This window comes from Eumetopias jubatus, unplaced genomic scaffold (genome assembly GCF_037043125.1).
Source record: "Eumetopias jubatus isolate StellerSeaLion01/CBP00866 unplaced genomic scaffold, mEumJub1_p1.0 scaffold_2, whole genome shotgun sequence".
Lineage (NCBI taxonomy): Eukaryota > Metazoa > Chordata > Mammalia > Carnivora > Otariidae > Eumetopias > Eumetopias jubatus.
In genome coordinates, this window is record NW_028274808.1 from 52,046,192 (window position 1) to 52,073,342 (window position 27,151).

Sequence of the window (27,151 nt, forward strand, 5' to 3'; positions counted from 1 at the left end):
AGCATCTATAATCCTCACTGTGATCTTGCATCATAGACATTATTTTAATGATGAGGAATTGAGGCCCAGAGAGCTGAAGTAACTTGGCCCAGGTCACACCTCCAGCAGATGGAGTTGGGATTTGAACCCAGGTCTGTCTGACAGCAGAGCACATGTCCTGTCATGTGACATTCCATCTTGACCAAAGGGATCTTTGGTCAACGGGCACATGTGGGTCTGAGGAGCATGAAGCCCAGGAGGGCACCCCGTGGTGAGCGGAATGAGACTGCTGGCGTGCAGCAAGAGCTGAGCACCTGGGAGAAGCAGGTATGGAACACCTGGGGGCGGAGCTCCTCACTGGGTCACCTGGAGTTACAGCACGCGCCTGGGATCCTGCCCCCCAGCAGGATGGTTCCAAGGTCATGGGTGGTGCAGGCCCAGCTGAGAAGAGGAGCTGTGTCCTTTGGCTAATGTGTTCTGGCCCAGATGTGCCACCTGTGTGTGGGCAGGTGGTACTGGTGCCCTCAAAACTGACCTCTGGCCCTTTGGAGTGACCTCACACTCTACCTCTAACTTCCCATGTCCTTTACCAGTCAGCTGGATAGGCTGGTCAGTCTCAGAGCACCCCAACACCAGAGGGGACAAGGCACGGGTGTGAAATAGCCTATTTTTAGTCTAGGTACAGCCCCATGTCCCTGAGACCATGGGATTACTTAGTCATTTTCAACTCAGGGATGATGACAAGGATGATGATGAAGATCCAAAGTCAGGTCTCCCTTCAGTAAACTTGAGACAGCTGCAGAGCTTGGCCATGAGGCACCCACAGCACCCTTCGATGTGGCTATGGAAGACTGTCAGCTCTATGGAAATCGCCACAACTTCTTAGAATCAAAAAGGGACCCAAGAGATCACCTGACTCAAGCCCCACCAACACCACCACACACACTTTATTCAAGAATCCTCTCCCCAGCCAAAAGCCTCCTCACTCCTCAAGACTAGACTGCTCCACCAATAAAACTCTGTCTTCTAGAAAGTTCTTCTGGCTGCTGAATTGGAATAGGTCTCTTTGAGCCTTCTGCCTGAAGACTTCTGCCCTCCAAGCTTCCTCCCCGAATCAGTCTAATCCACCTGACTCACTCAGCCATTCTCCAGCGAACATTGCCAGGGCACTGTGCTAGGGGGTGGGGAAGATGGGGTATCCAGTCAGCCGTCCCCATGTGCTGAGCTCCCCTCATAGATCGTCTCTTTAATGTTCACAGAAATTGTAGGTGGGTGGGTACTCTGTACCCATTTCACAATGAGGCAGCTGAGGTTCAGAGAGTTTAGGTAACTTGCAAATTATCACACGGTAAAGGGCAGAGCCATCAATAACCTTGAGATCTTCTGGCCCCAGAGTCCGTTCTTCTTGCCAAAGCTATTTGGCATTAAGCATGCAAACTTCTTAAACAGACTCTTAAGTATAGAAAACAAACTGATGGTTACCAGTGGGGAGGTAGGTGGGGATTGGGTGAAATAGGTGATGGGGATTAAGGACGGCACTTGCAATGAGTACCAAGCACCAGGTGATGTATAGAAGTGTTGAGTCACTATATTGTACACCTGAAACTAATATAACACTGTGTGTCAACTGACTGGAATTTAAATAAAAACTTAAAAAAATAAAAACGCTTCCTTTTTAATGAAAAAAAAAAGCACATCAACTTCTTGAGGAACGGGGGTGAGGAACAGTGAGGGGGTGCGTGTGCTAAGCAGATGAGGTTGGGGGACCACTGGGGGCAAAGAGAAGAGTTTCAACAAAAGCCTATGACAGTCTAAAATACATGGCCCTATATTTACCCTTTGAGTCCCAGGATAGTGAACAGTGAGGAAATCTTTACAAGGTCAACAAAATCTTTCTAATCCTGCTGTTGGGGTAGGTTTTTTCTTTAATGTGACTATTGATTTATCTTATAAACAAAAACAAACATCTCCTAGGCAGGAGAATAGTAGGGAAGTGCCTCAAAAAATTAAACATAGGATTGCCATGTGACCTAACAATGATGCTTCTGGGTATAAACTCCCCAAGAACTGAAAACAGGGACTTGAACAGTTATGTGTCCACCCATGTTCATGGCAGAATTGTTCAGATCAGCCAAAAGGCAGAAGCAACCCATCCGTATGGGTTCACATGTCTGTCAGCAAGTGAGTGGACATACAAAATGTGATGTATGCATAAAATGAAATATTAGCCTGACAAAGGGAGGAAATTCTGGATGACTTTTGAGGACATTATGCTAAGTGACATAAGCCAGAGACAAAAGGCCACGTACAGTAGGACTGCATTTGCGTGAGGTATCTAGAGCAGTCAGATTCATGGAGGCAGGAAGGGGCCTGAAGGCTTCCCATCTCTAGCAGGAGAGGACTAGACTAGTTTAATAGTTGCCAAAATATGCTCCTTGGTCTGAGAGACTATTTGCCTCAAATAAATTTGAGAAATATTGCATATGCTCAACCCTTTTTGGCCATTTGCCGAGCCCTCTAGCACCTTAAGGGCTCTGTTTAATTTCTTTTGGTCCAACATATCTTCAAGGTCTCTGGCTGCAGAGCATCCATTTCTATGTAATACTGATTGCAGAACATTTCCTTTGGAAAACCATGACGGAGAGGATTGGGGACCCCTTCCAGTGTCTACCTCCAAGGGTCTACAGAGAAAGCCCCTGGCTGCTTGGAAGTAGATGGCTGGGTCAGGCTGGGGTTTGAATTCTGGCTTCCCCACCCCATCCGCTATGTGTCCTTAAGCAAATCCTTTGACTCCTTGAGCCTCAGTTTCTCTCACGGGTAAAGTGCCTACACTTGCCTCACAGAGCTAGGAGGGGTTGAGTGGAGCCTGAGGTGACCCAGGACACACGGGGCCCAGTGGGAACTCCCCGAACAAGAGTCCTCTGCTGCCTCAAGGAAAGCATACCCTGTCTTCTGAGCTGTCACTGTTGTTGGCACCTTGGTGTGAATGAGTTTGGCAGAACCTTACCATGAGCAGAGAGCTGTCCCCTGAGTACAGGGGACAGCACACAAGGAAGCAGGTTGGGGGTGGAGATCGAGTCCTGTGCTTTTGTCTGCTTCCCACCATCCCAGGCCAGCCCTGGTAGGTGTTCAGAAAGGTAAGCCAGCCAGGCCGCAGCCTGACTTGGTTCCTCCCCTTCGAGCCAGGGCAGGGGCCACCAAACTGGTTTGTCAGGGGGCACCGGTGGAACCTGGATCCTCCCCCTCACTCCCACCCAAAAGGATCAGCACCTCTTCACTGTTCCCAACCCTTCTGGGACGTGGCACATCTCCCTTCCTCTCACCCCAGCCCCAGACCCCCACGTATGAGGGGCAGTGGGAGGAGGGCACCCACAGTGGCTGGTCCAAGCCCAGTGCCTTTTTGCCCTGATTCTGGAGCATCTGGTGTTGTCACCCCACCCCCGCTCTTTCCCTGCCCATTGCTCTCCTCTACTCCCGTGCCTGCGTCGCTGTGCAGGTGCTGGCCTCCAGGGGTTTGGGGACTGTCTTCAGGAAGTTCCCAGCAGCCAATGCAAATGAAGGCCACTCCCTGTTATTGAAGAGCAACTTGCACGTACAGATCTGTCCCCCGGCAGCCAGAGGCTTCTCTCTGAGACTTAATCCTTGAGTTTCTGAGTCATCGGAACCTCCTCAACCTGCAGCAAAAGGAGAATGGTCTGAGGGCCAAAAAAGTGTGTCTTATGAGCCAGCTTGGGATGATCTTTGCTGAAGACCGGAGCTGGTCGAAAGAGTGTTGGGACCAGAAGTCAGAATCCAACCCAGGGACTCCTTCTCCAGTGACCCTGGACGAAGTCCATATTTGGGCTTTATGACTTTAAGGCTAAGGCCATAATTCATGCCCATAACAGGGAACCTGCCAGGATGACAGGTAGCTGAGAGCACTTGCCAACATTTGCTGAGGTCACTCAACATGACCGGACCCTCAGACCTCCTTTTTTTTGTTTTTTTTTAGGAATTTATTTATTTATTTGAGAAAGAGACGGGGGGAGAGAGCATGAGCGAGCACAAGCAGGGGGAGCAGCAGAGGGAGAGGGCTCTCTCTGAGCCAGAGAAGCAGGCTCCCCACTGGGCAGGGAGCCCAACTTGGGGCTCAGTTCAAGGACCCCAGGATCATGACCTGAGCTGAAGGCAGATGCTTATCTGACTGAGCCACCCAGGTGCCCTAGCCCTCAGACTTCTTGATTCAAACCTGGGCTTTGTGCCGGGAGCCAAATAGAGAAGATCAGGGGCTGGCCTTGACAAACCAGGCAGTTGTGGCCATCCACATCTGGAAGATGCAGGTGATCCCAGCCGCATGGACTGCCAGGCCAGGCAGGAGGAGGGACAGGGCACTTGCCAGCATGTTTGTTTGGCTCCATGGAGCCCAGAGAAGATGCAATGATTGATCTCACAAATTTCACACACAGTCGCCTCCACACCAACCTGGAGTCTGGCTTTGATTATCAGAAACCAATGACCTCACCCTGGTCCCCCAGCCTCTGAGATTCCTTTACTGATCATACCTGCCATCCCCTGCACACCACTACCATGCTTCTGAAATGCCCAGCTGACCTCCCCCTTCTTGGCTTAAGACCTCTGAGTGGCTCTTCAGCACTCGGCCACAGTTCTTCATTTCCTTTCAGAAATGTGATGATTCTTTCTACGTACACACTCCCCAGGAAAAAAAAAAAAAAAGTGCATGTGAAATTCTGGATGCAATTTCAGAAGGTGCCAGTCGGACCCGAGGCCCATCCTTGGATGTCCTCGGGGTCCATGAGCTCTGGTTGAGGAGCCCAGTTTCTGTTTTGAAGTCCAGCTCTTTCATGTGACATACACAAGCTTGCCCTTTGCAAACTGAAGACACCAAACCCTTCTGTCCCCCCAGGCGAGTCCCCCAGACTCTAGTTTTTCTCCCAGAAACTCTGAGCCATGTGGACCATGCACATGTCCACACTGTACCCCACTTGCTTCCAGCCTTTATCCCTGCGGTCCTTTCTCTGGGAGTGCCCTTCCCTACCATCTCCTGCCAACCTCCCCCTTCTTCCACTCTGGGCTCCAGTGTCCTCTCTGTAGGAAGCCCTCCATGACTCCTGGCCCCCCAACGTCCTGGGTCAGGATGCTTTCCCCATGCGAGCAGCTACCCCATCTCCTCGTATTTCCCCTTCCTCCTCTCCACACTTCGGTGCCCAGTTTTGGGGCACTTGCTTGCATGTTGCTTTTAGAGGAGTCTTCAACTCTCATTATGTCATTACGTAATGTACATGAGCACTATTAAAAAAAGCAATGCAGACTTATATAGTCTGTGCCATATTCCGTGTCCTCTCCAAAAACAAAAAAAGAATAGAACAAAAGGCCCACCAAATCCAAGCAGCACAAAGGTTATACCCGTGCAGGAGGGGACCCAGTGGCCATGCGACCTCTGAGGGGACTAAGGTCCTGAAGACAGGTGCCATGCGTAAAGGTCACTCAACAGAATGGAGCATCTGGGGGCTTTGGCTTCGTCCTTCTACCAGTTGGGCATTTCATGACTCCCTGCATGTCAATGTCTGAGTTTTCTGGGCTCAATCTGGCTCATAACTGAGGAGCAGCTATTCCCAAGCCAGCCCCATCCTGGAGTCAACATTTCCTTTTTTGAGATGTGTCTGTGTGTGTGTGTGTGTGTGTGTGTGTGTGTGTAGTGGGGAGGGGTCTGTATTTTTGGAAAGCTCCAAGTGATTATGGAACACAGGGCTCCCACTGGCCCTGGGCCCCTCCCGACTGCTGACCTGGGACACAAGTTCTGGAATGAAGGGGTCCCCAGGATCAGCTGCCTGGCCAGATAGTTCCCAGCACGAGAGATGGGCCAAGGAACACATGGGCCACTGTTCCTGTGCCCGCTGGGTCTCTGTGACACAGGTGAGAAGCTCTGAGAATCAAAGCAGAACATGGGGGAAAAGGGCATTGCACACTGCAGCACTCTAAAGCCACATCTCTTTTCTTTCCATTATCCATTCCCCTAGAAGCCACTTTATTTATTTTCTGAATACTTTCTGTGGGAAATACCCCCAGCCTTACTGAGGTATAATTGACAAATAAAAATATTGAAAAATATTTAAAGTGTACCATGTAATGTTTTGATATACAGATACACTGTGAAATGATTACCAAAATCAGGCTAATTAGTTATTTCACACAGTTGACCACTTTTACTTGTAGTGAGAACATTTAAGGTCTACTCTCCTCGCTAATTTCAAATACGCAAAACAGCACTACTAGCTCTTGGCATTATCCTGTACAGACAGTCTCCAGAACTTATTCATCCTGCATAACTGGAACTTTATACTCCTTGACCAACATCTCCCCACTTCTCCTCCCCCCAGCCCTTGGCAACCATCATTCTACTCTCTGCTTCTGTGAGTTCCACTTTTTTAGATTTCACATGTAAGTGGGATGATGCAGCATTTGTCTTTCTGTGTCTTGCTTATTTCAATTAGCATACTGTCCTCCAGGTCCATCCAAGTTGTTGGGAATGACAGGATTTCCTTCTTTTTTAAGACTGAGTAATATTCTATGTATACAGGTAGATATTCCCCATACATATTCTATATAGAGAGATATTATATATATTATAGACATGGAATAGAATTCTATATATATTCTATATCTATAACTATATATCTCACAGTATCTTTAACCATTCATCCATCGACAGACCCTTCGGTGTCTTGGCTAGTGTGAATAATGCTGCCATGAACATGGGAGTGCAGATAGCTCTTCAAGATCCTGATTTCATTTCCTTTGGGTATATACTCTGAAGTGGAATTGCTGGATCATACTGAGGAGGCATTTTAGACATTTTCCCCTAATGATCCACCCCTTTCAAATTTTAACATCATAAATATTCTGATTACATATTGTATGTACATCTGCTTTATACATACATAAAGCTTATTCTTTGTATTTAGTTCAGAGTCAAACTAATGAATCATTGAACATTATATAAAAAAACTAATGATGTACTTATACCTTGGCTAATTGAACTTAAATTTAGAAAAAATTTTTAGAAGGATGACTAAAATTTTTAAATTCAAAATTTAAAAAGGTATTAATGGGGGCACCTGGGTGGCTCAGTTGGTTAAGTATCTGACTCTTGATTTTGTTTTGGATTTAGCCCAATTTTGGGCTCCACACTCAGCAGAGTTTGCTTGGGGATTTTCTCTCTCCCTCACCCTCTCCCCGTCCCTACCCCCCCACTCATGCTCTCTTTCTCTCTCTCTCAAATAATAAATAATCTTTTAAAAAATTTTTAGAAATAAAAAGCTATCAACATCTAACTTAACATTACAACTGTACCTTCTAAGTAATTTTAATGTAATTTATTTACTTATGTAAATTGTAATTATCAAATTACATGTTCAGAGAAGCAATTTATATAGATACATAATGATAATAGCAATGCAATCAAATCTTAAAATGTCATGCAAAGCTGCCATTTCTTTGACAAAAAAATTTACAAAGTTAATATTTTAAAATTATTTTCAGTAAACTTCACTTTCAACTTTTGCTTCATAAATAACTAGTTTATAGGGAAGATTGGGGTGAGAGGTGAAGTTGGATTCTAGATGAGGGTGGGAGGTGGGTAGCAGCCTGGCCATGCTGGGCCTCCTAAGCCCCTATGGGAGGAATCTGGTTTCAGCCTAAGGGTGGTGGTGGTAAAACAATGCCCCTTCCACAACATGAGTCAGATCATGGTCCTCCTTTTTTCCCCTTTCCCGCTGCTCCTGCCTGATGTGCTGGCCTTCCCCTATTTCTCCACCATACCCTGTATACCCTTGTGCCAGGCCTTGGTCTAGGATGCCCTTCCCGGCTGTGGACGTACTCCTCACTCCCAGGGTGCCAGCTTCTCACTGACACCTCCTGGACCACCCTACCCCCAACAACCCCCCCTATAAACTAGAGGGGCTCAACTAGAGGGGCTCCAACACTGAGCAGACCCTGCACTGCCTACAGTGCCAATCCCCGGATTCTGAAGGCAGCCTCCAAGGCCCTCCCGTTTTCCAGCTACTTCTCCATTCAACGCTTACCATATTCTGCCTCCATCTTTAAGTGCCAACAACAACAAACCCAGTCTTGTTCTCCACCCATGCCATGCAGCTTCTTGCCCCAATGCTCTCACTCAAGCTGTACCCAAGAAGTGCCTCCCTCGCTATCTTTACTGGCTCAGTCCCACTAGGCCTCTGAGATGTAGCTCATGGATTATCTCCTCAGCGGGGAATCCCTGTCCTCAACTGAACATTCCTCCTCACCTGATTCTGTTTCTCTTTACACATGTAACATTTACTTGTGTGCCTCTCTTGTGAGCACTTTGAAGGTAAGGGATGTGTCTGATTTATTATGATAAATTGCCAGACCCTAGCAGAGTGCCTAGTAATTAAGGCACTACTGAGTGTCTAGGCACTCAGTAAAAATTGAAAAATTAATCTTGGATGGATGGGTAGGTGGGTGGGTGGATGAATAGATGGAGAGATGGAAGGAAGGAAATATAGATGTGGCTAGAAGAAACTTTTCTCACAGGGCAGAAACAAATTCTTCTTTTCCTACAGCATGTATTAATTACTACCTTGTAGCAGGCTCTGTGCAGGGCACTTGGACATATCATCCCATTTTATCCTCATAACAATCCTATCAACTAAATATAATTATCCCCCATTTTACATCTGTGGGAATGAAGGCCCAAGTGTCACAGCTAGAAAGGGACAGAGTTGTCTTAGGCCTCCAAACCCTCCCTCTACACCACTCTGAAATGGAAGCACTCTCTTGGGCCTTTGAGCCTGCTGATTTGCCTTGAAAGAAGGGGGAAACACAGCCTGCCAACCTTCAGTTCTGCACAGTGGAGAGGCCTCTCTTCATCCCTTCCACAGGAGACTGAAGTCTACATCCAAGTGACACTTCCCAGCACATTCTAATGAGGCTTAAAGTGGAGTAGTGCTCCATCTACCACTATTTTTCTAAGACAATGATACCCTACCATCTCAGCACTCTGGGGAGATTTAAGGTAAATATTACCACACAGAGCTAAGAATGAGGAGCCAAAATGAACATACAATGGGGGTGGGGTGTGGAGGAAAAGGAGGAAAGCCACGCTCCCTGCATCCAACGCTTGGTCTCTATCTTCATTAGATGCACTGTGGAATTCCCAAAAGCATGTGACTTGGTGGTCTGCTGGCCCAAGCTTCCATTCTGCAGATGTAGACACTGAGTCAGGGAGCAAGAGACACTTGACTGAGTTTACAGTACACTTCAGGGATGGTGTCTGTGTGAGGACCCAGGTATCCTTACATCTGGGCATGTTCTTTCTCTGTCCCTCATCTTGCTTCTCTCTCTGCATGATGTCTGTTCACCAGAGCATACACATCGTTTAGCCATGACCCTCTACTGAGCCACCCACTCTGTTAAGACCCAATCATATGCTGGGAAGAGTCCTGCCTCCTTAACCACAACATTACCCCGAGCTTTTGATGGAGTTGTGAGCAAAAGGAGTGAATGGGAGGGGATGGGAGAGGATGGTCTGCTCAGGACAGCATTGCCCACGGTGTAACTCCAGAGTGGATCTTTGCATGGTAGAAACAATATTTGCCTAACTCTGTGACACATATCTCCAGAATAACGGTTGCCTAGACATCTGTCTCTCTTGTCATCTCATGATCCACTCTTACCAGAATCCCTTTTTTACACCCTCATCTTTCCAAAGGGTTTGAAGTAGAAACAATATAAAGCACAGCTGAAGTAAACCTTTAAAATGAGAGTTGAAAGTCAAAGTATAGGTAAAGAGGGGGATAATCCTATAAAAATGAGATAAATGTAAGTTACTGCATAAAATTGGTGTTGAGCTTCCTAGAAGCCAAGGCAAAAGGGGAAATGTGACACACTGCATAGCTTTTAAGAGCTAATAAATGGTAATATAGAATAGCTGGTAGGATGTGGGCTCTGGGTTCACAGGACCTGGGTTCAGAACCTATATTGATCAGCTATCAGTGCAGCTCTACCTCTGTTCACACTCAATGCCCGGCCCCTCTGTGCCCTCAGGCTGCTCCATCACTGAGGCTGTGACAATCTTGGGGAAAAAACTCAGAGATTACCAGGGACAGCTCAACACCACTCATCTGCTGGCCCTCTGCGACTACTTCCACAACACTTTTATCCGCCACTACAAACTCTACCAGTATGTTCTGGGCCAGGACCAAGATGTCAACCTGACCGTCACACACCTGGAAGTGTGTGCACCGCCCCAGCCCCTCCCTCTGGCCGAGGGCATGGACAGGGACATCTGGCACCTTGAGCAACAGGTGGCAGAGCTCAACATGGCTGAGATGCAGAAACGCACAAGTATGCTGCTCCTGAAGGAAGCGTTGCACCTGGAGCAGGAGCAGAAGCTACAGAGGACATTCTCGGAGGTGCCCAAGCAGCCCAGCCGGGTTCTGAAGAGAGAGGTAAGGCTGTGTCTGCGAGCTGGGAGGATGCTAACCTGCCACATACAAATGCCCATTCCTACCAAGAAAACATGGCAGCTAGGATAAGATTCACAGACAGGACCCCATTGTCTGCACACATGGGATAGGGCAGAAGGGGACAGACAGTCACTGAGCATGGGCCACAGGCTTGGTGTGCATGTTTCACAAAATATTTCTGTGAGGTATAATTCATGTCCTCATTTTTGTAATGAGATGAGTGAGGGTCAGAGAATTTAATTAACTCATCCAAGGTCACCAAGCTAGCAAGTGGTAGAGTTTACATTTGGACTGAGGCCTGGCCGACCCCAAAGTCCAAGTTCTCTCCACTGCAACATTCATTAGTGACAGATTCCACTAAAGAAGACCCCAGGCTCTCTCAGTGCCCTTCATCCATCGAGGCCTGGGAGTGGGGGAAGGTGATGAAGGAAGGGCCACTGGGGATAGCCCAAGGTGGGTGATATGCTGAGGTAGGCAAAGGGGTGGGGCTAGGGGGTCAGAGAGAATCTAGAAAAGTCTGGCACGGATCTAAGAAATCAGGCTGCCCCACTGACCGGTCTTAAGACCACTGAGGCTCCAGGAGCCAGAGTCTCTTTACTAAATCGTAACTAGCATGGCCCCAGGGCAACCAACTTCTTAAGGGCCTGGCAGAGTCCAAATTTATTTTTTAAACTAGACATAGGCACTTACATCATCACTGTTGCATTATCTGTGAACACAGGTACAACTGTGTGCATATGTGTATACACAATTACGTGCATGTGTTGGGGGGATTGGGGCTGGGGTGGGGGTGGAGAGTCCCAGAACCTAAATGTTCCAAAAGATTTCTAAATTGTCAGCCAAAGAGTGAATGGCTCTATGAAGTATTCCTTTAAATATATATAAAATATGGGGGAAATCTCGAAAGAGAAATTAACACAACAATAAATGATACTCTTCTAAGGTTAAGTCAAGTCTGCCAGAGAAATAGCACATCAGGCTGCCATGTAATCTTAGTGCATTAAGATGTCCAGCAAAGAAGGACCCAACAGAACCTAAGCAAGAGCTCGTCTCCACCCGCTCTGGGGGACCTTACTCTAGAATATGTAGACGAGGCCACAGATGCGAGGGGCTGCCTTCCCTCCCACTCCTGATTCTCCACACAGCTGTCCTTCCCTGCCCCTCTCAGCTCCCCTGCCAGCCCTCATTACTTTGCTGTTGGTCCCTGCCTGGTGGAGCTTGTGGACTAGAGTCCCCTCCACTGTGTGCCTCTGGTCTTGTGCCTGAGCTGGGGATGCTGAACACCATAGGACAAACATAATGCATCCTCTTGGAGCACAATCCTCCCCAAGGACTTAGGGGAAGAACATTATTTTTATATAAAAACAACCAAGGAGTTATTCTGGGGCAAATGTAAGATTTTGCATGAGTTTTTAAGTTAAAATATGAGACCTCAAAGAGATATCTTCTAGGCAATCAGATACTCCAAGTATGTCTCCCAACACCCTCAAGACAAGCACAAATTCTCCTCTGCTGTTTGGCTGCTCGAGCAGGGAATTTGGAGAAGTACAGGATTCCATGATGTCATAGTCTTGATTGAGATGACAGATAGGGTCTCCTGTTTAACATGGCAGATGGTGGCTGAGTTTCCATTCTTCCCATGGCTGGCTGGTTGGGGGACATGCCCACTCTCTGAGCAACTTGCCCTGTCCCTTCTGATGAAGCCTGTTACTAGAACTTTGGGATGTGAGAATGAGATGAGGGCAGGAGGGTAAGGAAGAGGGATGATATCCAAAGGGAACATGCATTGATCAGAAGGTAGGGGACTATGGGACTGACCTATAGGCCCAGAACAATATTAGTAATAAATGGCCCCCTCAAACAGGGTTATTGCCACAGTAGGCCTGAAGGGAGAAGGAAAGAAAGTCATTGGAACCCAAAAAGAGAGCTGTGGGAGAGGACCATGGGATAAGAGGTATAGCTGTAGGTAGAGAATTAGAGCCCTGGCCAACAGATCGGGAGGGAGGCAAGAGACTTCATTCTCTTTTCAGCCTCAGATCTCCTGCCAGTGCCTTCCATTGGCTAAACTCAACCTAAAGCCAGAGGTAAGGTAGCCAATTGAGGCAGCCCTTATAAGTCAGTCTCTCAGAGCATAGAGTAGAGTGAGATGGGTGGCCAAAAAAGCTCATGGGGTAAATGGAAAGTTCTAGAATACAGAAAAAGGAGCTGATGTGTTCAGAATTGGATCCTGTGAAGGGGCTATATCTGCAGACGGTCTCAGCCTTCCCCAGAGCCCTGATCACCAACCATGTTCCGTTTCTTCCAGGAGTTAGAAAATCTCATCAGTGAGGCCATTCGCATCCAGATTGAATGCCTGAAGGAGCTGCTGCAGTATGAGATACAAATAACTTTTGATATTTTGGATCTGAAACTTCAGAAGAAGACTTTGAACCTCAATGCTCCTATCCCTTCCCCACTCGCAATCACTGGCCAGCCAGGCCAAGATGAATCTTTTAAGTTCAACAAAGCAAACAAAGGAAAGAAAGCAAAAGCAAAGAAGAAGTAGAGAGCCCCTGGTGTCCATTGACTGAAGACCCTGACTGATGAAAAGCCACTGACAATTTTGAAAGTATTATGAGATGTGCTCAGCACTCAGTAGATCCAAGATTTCTAGCAATTAAAAGAAACAAAACAAGAGTCATCAGATTTCCTCTCTCTTCTTTGTTTCTCCATCTTCTACTCCAAGAAAATCCAACCCAAATGGATTTTCCCTACGTGGTGGAAGAAAGCTGTCTTTCTCTGCTGAGCACAAAATTTGTGCTCTATGGGCAGGCAAACATCACTTGTTGACTAAGGCTGAGTTTAGATGCTAAAGACAGAACCACCACCAGTGGGTCTAAGTGGATAAGAGTGAGGGTGACACCAGACACTAGGAAGGACTTCCAGCCAACATTCTAACCTGGGAGGGTCCCATCTCCCCTAAGAAAGAGATGATGCAAGGTTGGCTATTCCCATTTTTCAAGGGGTTCAAGGTTCAAGGAGGTCGAGTGCCTACCTCAAAGTCAAACAAGAGGCAGTGAAAGAATCGGGCGGGACTAAAACTCAGGTGTCTGGACTCTTATTTCTGTGCTCTTTCCCCTACAGCATCATGCGTCATGGCAACAGGGGCACAAATGCTGCAGTAGTTGGTTTATCGCAGCCATGTAACTGACAAGGGACCGTGGCCCCCAGGATCAGGGCAGAAAGGACGTTACCACTCACTGCCTCTTTACAGGCCAGCGACCTGCTCTGCCCACCTCTGCCATCTGCCCCATGTCCTTGTTGACGACAGGATGGGCCACCGTGCACCGTACCCATCTCATACCCATCATCTCTCCATAGCTGCTGCCGCCTTTGGAGTCTTGTAACCAAAGTGTGCCTGGCTCCATGTGTTCCCAGGCAAAGTTAGCCTGCTTATGGAGGCCAAGCTGGATTCAAGTAGAGAGAGGGAGCCCCGAGGGGGCATGTCACCAACCCGGAGCCCTCTGACAGAAGTCCAGGAGACAGGAGGCCCCCAGCTGGGAAGAGGCCTCACCAGGAGCACTCCCCTGCTCTCCCATCCTACCTTAATGCCACAGGGAGTGTGCTTTATATCTGAGAAGTTCTGCAAGCTTTCCCATACCTCTTTGAACAGAGGAAGGAAGTTCCAGGTTTTTTCTAAATTATTCATCCCTTCATTCACTCATCCATTAACGTATTCATATTTCACATTTTTTTACGTCCACATCTTCTGTGTGGCTGAAACCATGGTGACCCAGAGAGAAGTATGAGAGCTGCCATCCTATCCTGCCCAGGCCTGACCAGGATTACAAAACACTCTTGCAGCTTGTGCGGATGAGATGTGTATGTATGTGTGCACACATGTGCATGCAAGGGTGTACTTATGCTTGTAAGTATGTGTGCGTGCATGTGCGTATGTGTGGGTGTTTGGGGGGAGGTGGAAGGGGCAAATGGGCACTGCTCCTGCCCAGGGCCATACGCTGGAGATGTCCAAGGCTGGAGCCGCAGAGAATCAGGTGCCCTGGCCAGCCTGGCAAGAAGCTGGGCTGCAAGCTCTGTTCTCACATCCAGGAGACACTGGAAGTAGTGGTTGACAAGTATAATCAATCAAGTATAAAGGATTAATAGCTCCTTCTTGTCTTGCCTTTCTCCCACGTGGATGGGGTCTCAACCATCCCATCAATACCCAGGGTCCCAGCCTTGTCCTTTTGCTGTCCAGATAGACCCACAGGACCCCTGAGGCTTTGAACCATTTCAGTCTCAGGCCACTCAGACCCTGAGCTATGGACAGTGGTCTATTGGTGGTGTCCTCCCCATTCCGGGGCAGCTCTTCTCCCTAACCTGGAAGGATTGGAGTCAGAGCCAGTGTTTCAGCCACACACTAGGTATAGATGTTAAAAAATGTTTGGGGAGTGAAGGAAGAATGGATGAATGAACAAATGCATGCATGTATGAATGAATGAATGAATGAATGAATGAATGAAAATGTTAAGAAAATCCTGGAACTTCCTTTCTCTGTCCAAAGAGGTATTGAGAATCTTACCAGACTTCTCAGATACAAAACACTCCTCCCTCCTGCCAAGGTCAAAAGCAGAGTTGTAGGCTCTACCATGTGATGTAAGTAGGAATCTCTCCTGCCCTGCCTTCCCAATGGAATCTTCCACTGGGCTCAGCGCTGTGCTAGAAGTTTCTACCCACAAGAAGTTCTCCTGGGGGCATCTGGGTGGCTCAGTCAGTTAAGCATTCAACTCTTGATTTAGGCTCAGGTCATGATCTCAGGATTATGAGATCAAGCCCTGCATTGGGCTCCATGCTGGGCAAGCAGCCTGCTTAATATTCTCTCTCTCCCTCTTCCTCTGACCCTCCCTCCTGCTCGTGTGTGCTCTCTCTCTCTTAAAAAGAAAAAAAAAATCTCCCCAATTAGCAAGGGAGACTAAAACCCCTATACCCATCTGACTTCCACAATCATTTGGTGTCATCTACTCAAGGACAAGCAGAGGAGGCCTGGGGGCTTGGTGTCTGGGAGGGAGGGGAACACCCTTAGCACTCTGCCTCCTCCAGGTCCTACTCAAACATACAGAAGTTCTAGTTTGGGTACTTGTTAAATATCCATTTCATGGGTAGCTGAGTTGCACTTGGGAAGGAGGCTGGGACAGGGAAGTCACAAGGGACCAGAAACAAGTAGAGAAGCCACAGCAACAAGTGGCCTCCATGGGGACAGGAGTGGAGGCCTCAGGCCTCACATACACTGGGAGCTAAAATTGGGCTTTCTACATCAAGGTAAGACCAGAGAATGGGTGATCCCCTTGGGAAACCCCTCCCTTCCACCCACCTGAGGAAGGAGCACTGAGCAGCTTTCTGCTGCAACTCTTGGAGGACCCCAAATCTACTGTGGGAGGGCAGAGTCTCCACCTATGCCCCCATGCTCCTGCAAGCCCTGGAAGCTGACACCACACAGACATGGAATCCCCAAATGGAGAAACTACTCTAAAACTGGGCTGAGATCAAAGCATCCCTTAGAGCCCAAGGATAAACCTCCTGTAAGTAAAGTGACCAAATGCTCTGTTCGTCATGGATGGTGCCAGCTGCCCCCTGTCGTCCTGGTGTCCTGCCTAGTTTGTCACTGCTTAATGGAGTCCTACTAAGAACTGCTTTAAAAGAAGCCAAGATCGGATCGGTACCCTTTGGCTTGTACTTCCAGCTTCTGCCACAGTTGCATCTCTTAGTGCGTGAGTGACGTGTGCAGTGAGCGAGTTTTCAGTTAAACACCAGGCTAAATCTAGAAGATGACGAGGGCTGACCTGCCTCTCCTTCCCAATCCTTTCCCAACCCAGTGCAGCCCTCTCAGGGACACCGCATGCAGCTACCCCTAGACGTTGAAATGTACACAGACATAAGCAATGGAGGAGAGTCATTCCCCCTCTGGGATGGTGGGAAGATACAGACCCAGTGTTTCTGCTGTTGCCAGTTGTGCCATGGCCTGCAAGGTGCAGGAAACCGCAGGCCACCAGGCTCCAGGTCAGTGGGGAAAGTAGGAGTGACAGACACAATGTGCAGGATCTAGAAGGCAGCAGTCTTGCTCCAGGGTTCATAGACAGTAATGGGATCAGCCTTGCTGCAGCAACTTTTCCACTTACCATGTAGTATCAATCTACAACTATTTAACTGCTACTGCATCTTTATTTTTTATTTTTCAATAAACCCTCAGTAGCAATGAGTTCCACAAAAAAAGAAAGTGCGTAAGTCATGAAAATGTAAATATCTTTCTCTTTTTCAATAAAGTTAATGGCAAAACTGTAACATGCACAAAATGGTTATCAGCATTTACCATCTGCCCTAAGAACCATGGTGATGTCACTGACTACATAAAAAGCAGACACAAATCTGCTTGGGGAGCATCAGCATCCAATCAAAGATCGTCAGTGACTTTAAGAACACTGTCTAAAATCCTGGTCAGGGACACCTGGGTGGCTCAGTTGGTTAAGCGTCTGCCTTCAGCTCAGGTCATGATCCTGGGCTCCCTGCTCAGCGGGGAATCTTCTCTCTCTCTGCCCCTCCCCCTGCTCATTCTCTCTCTCTCTTTCTCTCTCTCCATCTCTCTCTCAATCTAATAAATAAATAAAATCTTAAAAAAAATAAAATACAATCCTGGCCAAACATTATTCTGGGTGTATCTGTCAGGGTGTTTTTGAATGAGACTAATATTTGGATTGGCTGACTCAATAAAGCAGATTGTTCTCCCTAATGTGGGTGAGCCTCGTCCAATCAGTTGAAGGCCTGAATAAAACAAAACACTGACCTCCACACTCCACCCCTGCCCCGAGTAAGAGAGAATGCCCCCTGCCTGAAAGCATTTGAAATGGAACATGAGCTCTTCCTGTTTCTATGGCAGCCTGAGACATCAGCCATGAGGATTTGGGACTAGCCAGCCTCCATAATCATGTGAGCCAACTCCTTATAATACATCTCTTCCATGAATATATATAATCTTCTATTGACTAGCTGTGTTTTTCTGGAAAACCCTGCCTAGTACATTTGTCAATTCCAAGTTTTCTTGCACACATGCTAAGAGTGAAGTGGCAAATATTTATTTGATAGCACCACCCAGAGAATGTCACACATGGTGAAATAATGCCAGTGTTATATTCGTGGAATCGGGTGCATGAATAGAAAAAAAAATCTGATAATTCCAATAACCATTCACTTTTTGTCATCTAATTCAGGCGATCAAAGTAAAGCTTTTAGAAATTCATTCTGTTCAAGGTGAACCATCTCTCGGTATTGTGAATACTACTAGAAATTCGCTTTTTAAAAGTTCAACATGACAGACACAAGTGATTGTTTTTGAGGTGATAATATCACTTCAAATATATAAATGTTGGTAAAAGCAATGTTCTCAACAACAACAACAACAGCTATGGAGCAGAAATGTACCTAGAATTGGTTGTTGGGCATACAGAAGTCAGTCCTGCATGAAGAGGGTCAGAAATTAAAAATGAGTATGGAGAAGGGATGGGAGAAAGTGATGAGCAACCCCACATGAGAGAGTCAAACTCCTCCTACAAACAAGCTGCAATTCAGAGCCAGTTGGAATTCATTTGTTCATTCCCCAAATATTACTTGACCAGTTGTTCATACCAGATGCTATTACGCACTAGGGACTCAAGAATAAACAAGATAGATAGGGTTCCCATCCTTGAGCTCACGCTCAAATGCAGAACATGAAGAAGCAATTAAATAAGCAAGATACTCACCGGCTGGGATGCGAGATATGAAGACCATAAGCAGGTGCAGAATTCAAGTAACTTTGGGGTGACAGGAACTTTGTTACTGAGGCTGTTCAACAGGCACATATTAATTAATCGCTTCTCGGCCTTTTGGCTAAGATCAAGTGCAACAGGCACATATTAAGTGCCCCTTATATGACCAACACTAGGATAGGTGGCAAATATAAAGATATGAAAAAGTTAGTGCCCTAAATGAGTTTGCAGTCTAAACAGGAGGCAGATGCATACACAGCTAATGCTAACACAAGGAAGAAGGAGACAAATGCTAAAATAGACTCACAAAGGGGAGAAATTGAGTATTATAGGAGGGATCAAGGAGAGGTTCTCCTTGAAGGACAATGTGAAATGGACTTTGAAAGACAATTAGGATTCTAAATGAGAGGGAGACAGGAGAAAACACGTTATACAGAAAAAAAATAAAACACAGGCTGTGGTTGAAGGAGAAAAAGCAAGAGGCAGGACAGCAAGTGAACTGTGCCAGGTGGTTGCAGGGATAGCACAAGGGCAAGTGACAAAGCCATCCACATCAGGGAGGGTGGGGGCAGGGTGAGGGGGGTTGAGCAGTTGTACAAAAGAGGGAGAGAGTGTGGACTCTTGATTTGTGGAGAAAGGAGCCTTTAAAAGGTTTAGGCATTAAGGAGGGCACATGATGTGATGAGCACTGGGTATTATAGGCAACGAATGAATCTTTGAATACTACACCAAAAACTCATGACTATATGCCGGCTAATTGAATTTAAATAAAAAAATAAAAAATAAAAGGTTTAGGCAGGAGAGGGGCGCCTGGGTGGTTCAGTTGGCAAGCATCTGATTCTCGATTTTGGCTCAGATCATGATCTCAGGGCTGTGAGATCGAGCCCCACGTCAAGTTCTGCACTCAGCGCGTAAGTCGGCCTGAGACTCTCTCCCTCTGATCCTCCTCCCGCTCCCATGCCTGCTCACACTCTCTCTCTCAAATAAATAAACAAAATAAATCTTCAAAAACAAGGAATATATATCATATTTTTTAAAAAAGGGTGAGCCAGGGGAGTAAAATTATTGCAGGGATATAGAGGCTGGAAGTCTACCAGGAAGGAGGTTATTAAAATAATTCAAGCCAAGTATAATATTAACTATCATGTATGCAATACACAAATATTTAGTAAGTGCCTAGAGTGGGCTAGCAACTCTTCTGGGCCCTGAGAATACTGCACCAAACAGTAAAAAAGTCTCTGCTCAGGAAAGTTCTAATCTAGTGGGGAGACAGAGAAAGAGAGAGAGAAAATGAATGTAAATACAAAAAACAAGTAAATACTGGGTGTAACACATGGTGACAAGTTACATGCGTTGAACACACACCGTGTGCCAGGCACTCTGGCAACCACATTTATGTAGTCACATACTTTATTTTCATGACAATCCTATGATGTACATACTAGTATTATCATCCCCATTACATAAATGAAAAAACTGATGAGCAGGGGTTAAATAACACCAAGCAGTATAGACAGAGCTCATACTCTTCACCTCCATGTTTTACTGTCTTTCAAGGGTTGGCAGTCTGGCAATGGCAGGGGGTGGGGAGGAGAAGTCCACAAAAGTGGGGACCTTCCTCTCCCCGGATCAAGCATTCCAAGCTCCTCTATGCCAGCAGCTCTCGAGCACTCATCATTTGCACTGTCATTGCTTGCTTGCCGGCTGCTTGCAGTAGCAGACTAGCTACTCCTGTGAGTGCCAGGAGCCAGTGTACGTCTGTTGCATCTTCTTCACCTCACCCATCTGGGCATGTTGCAGGCCCAGAGACTAGAGCGTTGCTGCCAAAGGCCACCTATTCAGGGTGGCTGCGTAGGTGGAGTAGGAAAGGAGAACCATGATGGAGAGAAGCACTCATCCTATGTTCTCTGTGTCAAAGGGGAGAACTTTTATCTAAAAGACATCAGCATTTTTGGTGACAGGTAAGAAATTAAGTCCCCATCCTTCTTGGCCAGGGTATGCAAAGTGGAGCAGGGTCCCAGTCCCTCTTTCTTCCTATAGAAACTCAGGTGCAGGACTAACAACAGAGACACTGATGGCACCCTACAGTTACCTGGCTTACAGGTGAGCTTGCAAAGTAGCCCTGTACCTCAGTGGGCATTTACAGTTTTGACTGTCTAGATCTAGAGCTCCTTTAAAGAACTATTTTCCTTCTTCTGCCCCAATCAAGTGTTTCTGGGGCAGGGGGTTTCCTAGCCACAGTACCTCCCTTCCAGGCTGAAGGATGGGCGCATGGTACTCCATTGTGCTTGGCCACAGTGGTTGGGCCATGCATGGGCACATGACCCAAGCTGGACCAATCAAAATACTCTATTCTCACCCCACCCACCATGCCCCCCAGCCCCGTTGATTGATTCATGGATTTTTCTAGAGAACAGGCAGGGTTCTGATCAGAGCAGCCAGTAGCTGTGATTCCAGCTTAAGAGAAGGAAGACTACATGCAAAGGGAAGCAGAAGAGAAGGGAGAGAGATTGACTGAGAGGTTGCTCCTTTATCTTGTCACCCTAGAGGCATCTCTCCCCTCTCAGCGGTTTGAGCCAATGTGTACACACCCATTATCTGACTGAGGTCAGTAAGACAGGCAGGCAGGGAATGCTTCCCCCATGACAGATGAGGACACAGAGACAGAGGGGTAAAATGATTGCTCAAGGTCACATGACTAATAGGTGGTGAAGCATTAGCAGAAGCAACCAGAACTTCTGTCCTCTAGATGAGAGTTCTTGGCTCATCCACCGCCTCAAAGACAGTCCCTGTTCACAAGTTTACCACCCTGTACACCTGTGCAGTGGCATCTGAGTATAAGCCACTCTTTTTGTTCTAGACTCAAACATGGAATGAGGCCACAGCATCTACTCTATAATGCTGGAAAACCATTCAGGGCCCAAAGGACCGAACCTCTGCCCTGGGAACTTGCACACACAAAGTCAAAGTCGAATGGAGGATTTGAGCAACACCACACAGAATTTACCAGTCATCATTGTTCCCTCTTCAGAAAACGTCTTCCCCCACAGCACTGTCATCACCCCCTACTCATTCAATAGGGTGTCTACCATAACATGCATTGTCCAAACTTCTATCAATTATTAATGCCTTATTATAACTCCTCACAGTGGTACTTGTAAAACATCCTCTAAAGAACTGAAAGGGCTTTCTAACATTTTCTGTAGTTATTTTTACCTACTCAAAGGGTTGAGAAAACAGAGGCCATTCCCAGTCCCCACATGTGTCAAATGAGGATCAAGGTGACACTCATATCCCTTCTGAGGTGCCTTCCTCTTCCAACATTCTCAGAACATGGCAGCATGGCTCCCAGCCAAGATTCCTAGGCACCTGGCCCAGAGTGAGGACAGGGAAATCGTTTTCTGAACCTGATACAGTAAGAATATGTTACCCAGGCCCCATCATCCTAGAAGAGTTTCTCAGGATGTTGTCCTTCTGTGGGTTTTGGACTTCCAGCAGAATCTGGAAATGCCACCTCCATGACCCCCACAGCAGAGGAAGCTCAAAATTGCCCAGATCCTCTCAGGTAAACCAGCCTTGGCATCTGGGTTCTGGATCCCAAATGTCCCTAATGCATTTGTGAACCATTTAAGACAGACAGGTGGACAAAGGCTTTGGAATTTCTCTAGCAAAATGCTAGAGCTATTGGTGAAAGTGGGGCAGTTAGGGCAAGAAGCACTAACTTGTACAACACCCAGTTCTCCAAGCAGCACGTGCCCTCCTTAATACCCATCACTGGGCTAGCCCATCCCCCCACCCCCCTCCCCTCTAAAACCCTCAGTTTGTTTCTCAGAGTCCATAGTCTCTCATGGTTCATCTCTCCTTCTGATTTCCCTCCCTTCCTTTTTCCCTTCCTTCTCCTAATGTCCTCCATGCTTTTCCTTATGTTCTACAAATGAGTGAAACCATATGATAATTGACTTTCTCTGCCCGACTTATTTCACTCAGCATCATCTCCTCCAGTCCCATCCATGTTGATGTAAAAGTTGGGTATTCATCTTTTCTGATGGCTGAGTAATATTCCATTGTATATATGGACCACATCTTCTTTATCCATTCATCTGTTGAAGGGCATCTTGGCTCTTTCCACTGTTTGGCCACTGTGGACATTGCTGCTATGAACATTGGGGTGCATATGGTCCTTCTTTTCACTACATCTGTGTCTTTGGGGTAAATACCCAGTAGTGCAATTGCTGGGTCATAGGGTAGCTCTATTTTTAATTTATTGAGGTACCTCCACACTGTTTTCCAAAGTGGCTGTACCAATGAATCGTGGATCACTGCATCGAAAACTGGTGATGTATTGTATGGTAACTAACATAACATAATAAAATTAAATTAAAAAAAAAGAGAGATAGCTGGTGGTTGGGACTCAAAAGGCCAGGATAAACTCCAGCCTTTGGGGGCAGCTGAGATAGGCTGACAACTTCACGGAACAGCCACTACCACATGCACTAGAAGGCCAGCTCCTCAAAGGTCCATGTCATCCTGGATATCTCTTGTGAGACACCTCCTCTTCTCATGGCCCCATCTCTGATTTTTTTTTTTTAAAGATTTTATTTATTTATTTGACAGAGAGAGAGAGTTAGCGAGAGCAGGAACACAAGCAGGGGAGTGGGAGAGGGAGAAGCAGACTTCTCGCCAAGCAGGGAGCCCAATGCGGGGCTTGATCCCAGGACCCTGGGATCATGACCTGAGCCGAAGGCAGACACTTAATGACTGAGCTACCCAGGCGCCCCGGGCCCATCTCTGATTTTGAGCCAAGGCTACAAAAAGCTCTTCCATGCAGATTTTATCCACTTTATGCTGACAACACCTCATCTCCAGCATATGCCAAATGCCTCCTGCTTCCTGCCTGGCCACCTCTCTGAAGTCACAGCCTGGGGCACCATCAGAAACCCACATGACACTCGTGCATACACATCCTGGAAGCACAGGGGGCTTAACATCTCATGGAACAACCCAGCCAGTTCGAAGTGGGAGCTCATGGCTAAATGCTTCTCTCTCCCATCCCTCAGGCAGGCAATATTGAGACACAATGTGTAGGGATCCTCAGAAGGTCCCAGTGGGATCAAACGCTAGTCATCCACAGTGGTGGACAACTCAGAGGCACACCCTATATTGGTTTCCCTCCTTCTCTGTCTTCCTCTGTTTTGTCTTCATTCCTGCTCTCTGATATCACTTCCCAAAAACACTATCTGCTGCAAGCAAACCTTTGTCTTAGGTTCTGTTTTGGGGAGGAGCATAGGCTAAGACACCTCTTTCTTCATCTCTGGATCCCCATATACCAGCACTAGCTCTGTCTGTGTCCATTATCTATTGCTGCTAACAACTATCCCCAAACTCAGTGGCTCAAAACAGCAATCATGATTTTACAACTTGGGGAGGATTCATGTGGACAGCTTAGCTCTGCTCCGCAAGGCATCAGCTAGGACAACTCAACCAAGGCTGAAGGATCCACTTCCAAGATGCTTGAGCTCCATGGCTGGCAAGTTGATGCTGGCTGTTGACTGCTCAGCTGGGACTGTTGACTCGGGGCCCCGATTCTCCTCCACGTGGGTCTCTCCATGCGGCTGCTTGGGTTTTCTTGCAACATGGCAGCTGGGCTCCAAGTAGGAGGAAGCGGGAGGAGCACACAGAGCCTCACTTCCACTTTTTGTATTTGAATTCTATTGTATTCTATTGGCCAAAGCAGTGTTAGGCCCAGCCAGAATCAAGGAAATAGGAAAGCAGACATACCTCTCAGTGCAGGGAGTGACATGTTTTTAGTCATATTTGATCTGCCACATTGGCACAGAACACTGGGTAAATGAAGGGTTAAATAAATGGTTGATATTACATAAGCAAATTAATTAATTAATGTGGCCAGCCATTACTCAACATTAATCTCCCCTGCACCTGGACAGCCACTGTCATTCTACCGGAAATTTTAGAGTAAACTCTTACCTTGATACTAATGTATTTGAGACTGGAAGTTTGTTTGACCTCAGAGTCATGGAATATTAGAGCTGTAGGGATCCACTTCAGCCACCTCACAGTACAGGGGAGGAAAGTGAGTCCCAGGGAAAGGAAGAGATTCGCCCAAGGTCACTGTCATGGCCACTGTCAAGGAAAACATCCACCCAGGGCTCAAATTTCCAAAATTTCCAGCCCTGCTCTTCCCACCCCACCGTGATGCTGATGCTGGCAGAGGTGTGCGTGTGTGTGTGTGTGTGTGTGTGTGTGTGTGTGCGCGTGCACACATGCAGGAAGGGCTGCCTTCCCCATAGGAAGCTCTGCCTCTGAGTCCCTTCCTAGTGTCTACCCCTGGACATGCCATGCTCTGATCTGTGTGAGCAGCTACGGAAAACTCTCTAAAACTGAGCATGGAAGGGAACCCGTGAGAGGCCCAAGGGTGTCAACACTGGAGAGGAGCTCAGACTGGGCCCGATGAGGTCTCTCTGGGCAGTTTGTGTCCCCGTCACGGCCCCACAGCCCCGTCACTCACACCAGCTACCACCCCATCCACAGCGTGCTGCTTCCTCCTTTGGGGAGCATTTGAGGACCCCGTCGGGTGTGCGAGGCATAACACAGGAGAATGCGGACATAACACAATAAAAGCCATCTTCAACTTAATACTGAGGGCCTACGGAGCGCCAGGCACTCCACCTCATTATCCTCATTTCACAGGTAGGGAAATAGGCTCTGGGGGGTCGGGGAACTTACCTGTGCTTCCCGCCTGAGCTGGTAAGTAACCTTCTGAGATTCAAACCCTGACCTAACTCTAACTCTCCACCCTTTCCTCTAAATCAGCCATCACACTGATTTGATCTCTCTCTTCTAGAAGGTTCCATCTGGAGGAAAAGCCAAAACACCACAGGGCAGAAGGTGATGGAGGGTGGCAGGCCCGGAGGCAGGCAGGGGCGGACCAGTCACAGGAGAGGCAGGATTCAGGCCCAGGAGGGCGCAGGAGGGCAGGTCTCAGGGAAAGGAGGCTTCAGAGAGACAGAGGGCAAGCCGGGCCATCTGAGTGCACGGAGCACCAACCTGAGCAAAGGCTCGTTGCTGGGGAGAAGGGTGGATGGTTAGAGTTGACAGCAGTGTCGGAGGGTAAGTCTGGCTGCCAGAATCCTAGGGGCTCAGGATATCTGTGCAGGAGTGGGGGGGGGCTCCTGTCCTCCAAGTTCAAGAAGGGGCCGGGGTGGGGGGGGGGGCTGGCCTGAAGCTGCATTTGCATAGCAAGCTCTGTTGTTCTGTAAATTGTGTGTTCACTGAGGCGCTATGCCCCATCCACAAAGCCTGTCTTGGTGCAGACAAGGGTTGCGGACAGGAGTATGGAAAAGGGCCCTAGATGTGAGGCCGTGTGCCCAGAGTAGGGAGCCACCGTGATTCCCAGATGGGCCGTGGCAAGATGAAGCATAAAGGAACATTGCTCATTTATTAAGCACCTGCTTTGAGTCACTAGATGACAGCATGAGATTTCAATCCACTTATCCACCGGGTGTGGGGGGGGTGTCTCTGTGTCCCCATTCTTCCAGCTGAGGAAACTGAGGCTGAGGCTTGAGGAAATGAGGTGACTCACTCTGGCTCTCACAGCTAGCAAGTGGAGGAGCTGAGAGCCGGGTCCAAGTCTCTGCCCTCTGTGCACATTTTCTCTCCCCTGCAGCAATGTGCTGGACGGATCTCAACCTGGAAAGGTACAGGAGACAGGAAGACCATGTCCTGCCCAGTCACAGTCTGGCTGGACAGAGAAGACGCACACAGGAAAATACCACCCAGAAGCACCCTATGCAGTTTTTGGCGGAGGGAGGCATCTCCAGCCTCAGGCGCGTACCCCAGGGCCTTTGTCCCGCCTTCCCAGGAAGAGAGGTTTCCGCCCTGAGCAAGACGGTGCACGTCAGAGGCTGAGGCCTGGCAGGCCAGGCCTGGGGCCGATTCCCAGCACTCTCGGGGCAGCTGGGCCAAGCTGCTGACTCACTAAACAAACCTCAGACAAGTCATTTCCCCCCCAGGCACCCAGCGTGGCAATGAAAGTGGGCATCCCTGTGTCCCTGGCCGCCCAGATCTGAGCCCGCACTCCCTGTGCCAGAGCAGCCTTTCCCACCAGAGCTGACTGGCAGCTGGTTGCGTGGGGAGGGGGCTGCATGATACGAGAGAGGAGGGGGTGTGTTGTTTGAAAGCTGACATTCAGTGGGAAAACAAAACCCATACTTAGAAAGTGAAAACTGTGCCTATTTATTTTCATAATATACACCACTGGAAAGAAAGCTCCACACACTTCTTGGAGAACATGCACGGGAGGGAGTCCTAGGGGTGGCTGCACTTCTGGAAAGGGGGTCCAGCGAAGGCTGAGAAACCAAAGGTGGGGATTGTATACTTTGCTCATTCTGGTAGAAGAGGTAGATCCTCATCATCTGGGATCTTCTTCAGCAAACTACAGGGTGTTCACTGGGTCTGGTAACATAGGGAATGGGAAAAGCAACTTCTAGAAGAGCCCACAACAGAATGTTCATCACCCAGTAAGAGGCATGCATTGATGCGGAAACATATTCAGGCTACATTTTCACTTTTTTTAAAAAGGGAGCTACCAAACAATGTAATCCCAATACGCTAAAATAAAGTTTAAAAAAATACTCATGTAAGCACAACATATATACCTAGAAAAAAGAAGTCTGAAAGGAATACAACACAATGTTAACAGGTGTCCTTTGCATGGAGATTATAGGGGGGAATCCCTCTCTCTCTCTCTTTCTCTCTCTCATTGTATCTATTTCTAAGTTTTCTGTATGTAACTACATAGCATGTTTAATAGAGGAAATAATAAAAGGTTTTTTAATTAGGCCTAGAAAAGGTAAATTACCAAAGGGCTAA

General features: G+C 47.5%; 1 protein-coding gene across 1 annotated transcript in view; it reads left to right on the plus strand.

Moving 5' to 3' along the window:
* Positions 1–13,029, plus strand: part of CUNH8orf74 (chromosome unknown C8orf74 homolog) — a 32,756-nt gene extending 19,727 nt beyond the window's left edge. Inside the window, exons 3-4 of the mRNA XM_028114232.2 lie at positions 10,063–10,466; positions 12,790–13,029. Of these exons, the coding sequence (XP_027970033.1) occupies positions 10,063–10,466; positions 12,790–13,029 (644 nt within the window). The remainder of the gene's footprint in view (positions 1–10,062; positions 10,467–12,789) is intronic.
* The last annotated feature ends 14,122 nt before the right edge of the window (positions 13,030–27,151 follow it).